Source organism: Arvicanthis niloticus, chromosome 24, assembly GCF_011762505.2.
Source record: "Arvicanthis niloticus isolate mArvNil1 chromosome 24, mArvNil1.pat.X, whole genome shotgun sequence".
Taxonomy (NCBI): Eukaryota; Metazoa; Chordata; class Mammalia; order Rodentia; family Muridae; genus Arvicanthis; species Arvicanthis niloticus.
Window position 1 is genome coordinate 34,674,692 of NC_133432.1, and position 6,028 is coordinate 34,680,719.

Below are 6,028 nucleotides of genomic sequence, written 5' to 3' on the forward strand. Positions count from 1 at the left end.
AGGGTTCTCTCCTCACTCCCACTGTCTTCCTGGGCTACAAGCCACCTTCTCCTCCTCTGCTCAGCTCACCTTGTGCTGCTGTGTGAGCGTAGCACCAGGGATTTCCTCCCACTGTCACTGACCCTCCTTCCCTCCTTCCACGTGCACCCCGCTGCATGCCGCTCGTGTGCTCCGTTTTGTCGAGTAAACTTTCCCTCTAAACACACCAGCCATCTCTGTTTTGCTGGTGAGAGCCTGAGGTGTCCCCGTCCCTAGCTCATCATGGTCCTGACTGCCACCTGGCCTCAGGTGGCTGCAGGGATGTGCCTGTGAAAAAGTCAGTAAGTGCTTCTCCCAAGGCAGCCTTCTTCCTCTCAACTTAGTGAAATCCTCCACACCCAGACATATAGTGGCCATAACAGAGAGAGCTAGAAAGGGAAACCAAATTAATACCTTTAAAAAAAAAATTGATCTCCTATTTATTCTGTGTATGTCTGTAGGCACTTTTACGTGTGTAGGCATGAGTGTGCCACAGTGTGTGTAGGTCAGAGGACACCTTGTCTCTCTCCCTCCATCTGGGTCCCGAGGGTTGAACTGGGGTTGTCTCTTGGTGGCAAGAACCTTACCTTGTCATATCTACTTTTCCTTTTCCTTTTTTGAAATAGTGTCTCTGCTTTGTTGATACTATGTGTTGCCAACCGGTCCTCAGCTGTAGCTGTACCTCAATTTGCCGCCTTCCTCTGGCCCCTTCACAGTGACTGAACAACCACTGTGCCTATGGCCTACTGGTTTTGTCTGCTGTCAAAGCCGTTCTCCTGGCCACAGAATCCCACTTTACCTGCTGGCTTAACCTGCAGGGTTGTGACTTACTGTCTCCTAGCTCGGCTCCTCAGCTGAATGGCAACATGAAGCAATCACTCTTCATTTTCAGACGTTCTGACTTGAATAACTGGAATCCTGGGTTGCATAAACTTCTGTTATTTTGTGGTTCTGGGGATGGAATCAGGCTGTCCCATGGCTAGCAAGTGCTTACCACTCGCTGCACTGAGCTACAAGCCCAGCACCAACTCTGAATTTTCAAACTTGCCCAGTAACTAACAAGTTAGGATTGCTTTAAAGGCTACAAAGTTTGCCAGGCGTGGTGGGGCCCAGCCGTGATCTCGGCACTTGGGAGGTGGAGGCAGGAGAGCCAGGACTTCAGGGTCCTTGTCTGCAACACAGTGAGTTTGCAACCAGCCTGGCTGGCTTATAGGACTCTGTCTCAAAACCACACGCACGCACACACACACACACACACACACACACACATGAAAAATTATGATGATCTGGAGGAAGAATTAGGTATTTAGCTCAGAAACAAAGGAAAGAGTGTTGGCTCCTGGGAGGTGTTTGGATTCCTGTTCTCTAGAAGCCAGAGCTCACTCAAAAACAGGCTTCTTATCCTAATTGCACCCAGATCCTGAATAAGTAGGAAGTGGGAAACAGGGGGTGGTAAGTTTGCATCTGCTGGCCTGGCTGAGGCTGGAGGTGCCACTAGGAAGTCCCTCACAGCTCTGACCTTCAGTCTCAGTCACTTCACAAAGGGTGAGTACTATTTGGGGAGCTCTGATTTCTCCTTACGTGTTTACCATGTCTGAGGAAATCACAAAATAACGCTAATTTGGAAGGTCTTAATTTCAATAGGTAATACAAAAAATGTTGGCAAAAGAACACATCATTATTCTTGAGTCACAAAATAACTTCATAAATATGAAATTTATTAATTTGTAGCTTCACGTACGCCACGTGGTATAAACTCAGGGCCTGGAAAAAACCTTGGAAACTCTCAAAAGTGAATGTAAAATAAACAATGTGCTATGATGAACACATTCTTATCACAGCGTCAGGGAGCGGGAAAGACGGCTCCGTGACTAAAGCACATATGTTAAGGTCGGAGAGGCGGCTCAGTGGTAAAGAGCACAAGCTGCTCCCACAGAGGATCAGAGTTTGATTCCCAGCATCCACATGGTAGCTCACAATCATGTGTAACTCCAGGTCCAGGGAATCCAATACCCTCTTCTAACTTCAGCTTCCAGACATCAAACACTCACGTGGTACACATACACACATTCAGACAAAACACTTACAGGTAAAATAAAATGGGTACTCTATAAATCTTTAAAAGTTTTTAAAAGCACATATTGCTCTGCCAGAGGACCAGAGTCGAGTTCCACAGCCAACTAACTGCCTGTACCTCCCGCTGCAGTGACTTTACAGCCTCCTCGGCACACTGCAGGTGCCTGGGCTCACAGGCGCATGCTCGCCTCTCCCCCATAAAAGAATAGCTTGGCGTCCTGGTGCACAATTTTCATCCCTCAGAACTCGAGAGGCAGGGGCAGGAAGATCCTGTGAGTTCCAGGCTAGCCTGGTCTACAGGGTGAGGCCCCGGTCTCAAACAAAACAGAACAAAACACAGAAATAGCAAAACACTTCTGCTGTTTAAGAAAGACTAGCAGGAGGTGACTGGATAGGCCCGATGATCAGCCCCAGGCCGCCATGCACCGGCCCTGCCCAGTGGAATGCTGTGGAATGCATCTGGCGATTTCTTCAGTCCTCACAGGCTGCAGTGTCCCAGCATCACACAGCTGACAGAAGATACCCGACACATTCACTGATGTGTGTTTTCATTATACTCCATTGCAGAGAAATATGAAAAACCCAAAGATGAGCACAAAGAGAAGCTCAACATATGGGTGAACAACCTCTACGTCTTCTTTGTGAACGTGCTGTTCAACGCCTACAAACGTGAAGAGATGCTCAAGGAGAAAGTGAAGGAAAACCGGCTCCAGGAAGCAGTGCTGGCTCAGCAGAAGCAGATAGAGAACGAGGAGCTAGAAGCCAGGTAGGGCACCCATCCCCCATGCTACATCCTCAGTTTTCTTTCCTGTCTTCAGGAGCTACCCCAAGCAGGGCCACAGCCTATAGTGAAGCAAACAATGATGCTCTAGGACCACAGGCTTACAGTGATGCATATAATGCTAGTCTCCGATAGGACAAAAGACAAAGATCTGGGGGGTGGGGGGGGCTGGGAATGTAGCTCAGTGGTAGAGGCCTGCCAAATGTATGGAGCTTGGGCTTGTTCTCAGTGCTGATGAAAGCAGCACACATGCACTCACTCATGGACACACGCACAGGCTTCTCCTCTTCCCAGAGCTTCCATGTCTGTGTGGTTTGCAGCCAGGTATTGTAGAGTGAAAAATTATAAAGGCCATTTTATGAAATATGTGTAAATTTTTTCGCCTTAGACCTTGGGCAGAAAAGCACCTGCCAGCAGGTTTGGGTCCATCTAATTAGTTACAGAGGAGGGGGAGTTACAGGACAAAGGCCTGTTAAGAACATCCCAGAAACTGACTGGCCAAGGGAAGAACTACACCCTGCCCCATGGTACGGCCTACTAGTGTTCAAAAAAGGTAAAACAACCAATCCTGTGCACCCGCGCGAAAGTTCGCTTTTTCCCCACCCCGCCCATATATAAGCGCTAGACCACTGAGCCACGAGGTCAGTCCCTCTATCCCCTATGTGAGATATGGGGATATGGGCTGGCCCAGAGCTCTGATTTAATAAACCACCTCATGTGCTTTACAGCAAGACGGTCTCTCGTGTGTCCTTTGGGTGCGTGCTATCCTGTGACTTAAGTGGACCCCCTTTCCTGGGGAGTCCCGGACCTTTCAGTATAATGGTGAAGCCTGCAAACTCCTCACTCAGGAGGGACAGAAGATGCCCTCACCAGGCTTCTCAGCTGCAGAAGAAAGCCCTCCCAGGCCACGTTAGCAACTCGAAGGTGTTGCCTGGAACACTCTAGACACAACGGACCGTTTTATTCACAAGCACTACTGAAACCCCATAAAAACCAGATTCAGGGCTGGAGAGACAGTGCAGGGGAAGAGCATGCATCCCTCTTACAGAGGACCTGAGTTCAAGTCCTAGCACCCACGTCACCTGTAACCTGTGCTCCAGGGGTTCCAACGTCCGTGGACTCCAAGGGCAGCTACACATAACCTCCCACTCCATGCACACAAAGAAAATGTTTGCTTGTTTTTGAGACAGGGTTTCACTGTATAGCTCTCTGGCTGGCCTGGAACTTACTATGTAGACCAGGCTGGCCTCAAAATCACAGGGATCCACCTGCCTCTGCCTACCAAGTGCTGGGATTAAGTACGTGTACCCGCATACTGGTCTACCACATAATTTTTTGAAAAAAAAAATTTAAATTAGTTTCACATTTTCACAGAAAAACAAATGAGCGACAATCTCATTTTGCTTTTTAGGCTGAACGTCCTACGGGAAGAAGAGGCCAGGAAACAAGACTTTGACCTTGACATCACTGTGCTCAAGGAACCCCTGGAGGTACCGTCCACACAGCCCTTCACACCCAGCCCTCCTAAAGAGGACTTGGCCTCCATCCAGCCCAGCAAGGCCAGCCCTGGCAAGAAGAAGAAGAAGTGAAAGTATTCGCTGTCATGGTTGACATGACATGGCAGGGACAAGCAGACAGAAAGCTGTGACAAACGTCCCATAAAATAAAGCGTTCGCACTCAGCGTCTGATTTGAGTTTCTGAAATGCTCTATCTTGGTCCACGTATTAAGTTTCTTGTACGGCTGCATTTGCAAAAACCAAACTGGATGAGTATGTAGACATGTACATATTAGTAAATGGGTTTTAAATTTTTTTGTAAATAAAAGTTAGCTGGGCATAGTGGCACATCTCAGCACTCAGGAGACACAGGCGGGAGACTGCTGCATGTTCAAGGCCAGCCAGAGCTACACAGTGAGACCCTGTCTGGGAGAAGGGGAAGGGGGTTAGAGAGATAGCTCAGTGCTTAAGAGCACTTGCTGCTTTTACAGAGGACCTAAGTTTGGTTCCCAGCATTCACACCGGGGCAGCTTACAATAGTCTGTAACTCCTGCTCCAGGGGATCTGGCACCGTCTTCTGGACTTTGTAGACACTAGTAACATGTACACACATACACACATGCACACACACACACACACGAAATAATTATTAAATAAAAAACAAGGAGACTGATAGAGGAAGACATCCGAGATCTTCCTTGGATTTCCATGTGAGCATGCACAGGTAAGCATACCCATACACACGTAGACATATGTGTACACACCCACACATTGTAAACACACAAACATACATACACACAGATGGAGAGCAATACAGGAAGACACCCAATGTTGACCCTTGGTCTTCATACTCATACACACATATATGCTTGCACACCTGCATATACATCTGCATAGACATAGATACATGCACATAGTTATAACACACAAAATGGCAAAATGAAGATGAGCAATGTCTCCTTTGGAGACCCAAAGGACGTATTACACATTTAAATTTACATATTAGCCAAGCAAAGCAGACAGAGTCCCAAGGAGGATTAGCATCTTGACCAGAGAAACAGACACCTGGAATTAGCAACATAATGAAACAACTTAACTAGAAGTTTGAATTAATGCACAGACTCTGGGGTCAGAATGCAACAAAGAATAAAGGCTGAGGGAGACAAACACATGCGATTCAAATAACACACCTCAGACAACCATCATCTGAGATGCGACCCCAAACTCTTCAAGGAACAAAAGCCCAGTATGCTGGGGAACTAAAAACCAGTCTTATGCACAGTTATGCACAGGCAGAAAAAATAATGGAAATGAATTATTCAGAACCAAGGAACAAGCCAGGCAGTGGTGGCGCATGCCTTTAATCCCAGCACTTGGGAGGCAGAAGCAGGCGGATTTCTGAGTTCGAGGCCAGCCTGGTCTACAGAGTGAGTTCCAGGACAGCCAGGGCTACACAGAGAAACCCTGTCTCGAAAAACCAACAAAACAAAACAAACAAAACAAAACAAAACAAAACACCAGAACCAAGGAACAAGGAAAGCAATACAAACTGATGAAGCTGCTTCTTCCTCACCTATAATGCAATAGGTATGGAGGTTAGACCAGGCAGGTTGTGGGCAAAGAACTGCTTTGGGGGCTGGGGAAAATACTATATCT

At 47.4% G+C, this 6,028-nt stretch overlaps 1 protein-coding gene across 1 annotated transcript in view; it reads left to right on the forward strand.

Annotated features, from left to right (window-relative positions):
• Positions 1–4,579, forward strand: part of Rsph10b (radial spoke head 10 homolog B) — a 43,188-nt gene extending 38,609 nt beyond the window's left edge. Inside the window, exons 19-20 of the mRNA XM_076923627.1 lie at positions 2,662–2,860; positions 4,287–4,579. Of these exons, the coding sequence (XP_076779742.1) occupies positions 2,662–2,860; positions 4,287–4,464 (377 nt within the window). The 3' untranslated portion in view covers positions 4,465–4,579. The remainder of the gene's footprint in view (positions 1–2,661; positions 2,861–4,286) is intronic.
• The last annotated feature ends 1,449 nt before the right edge of the window (positions 4,580–6,028 follow it).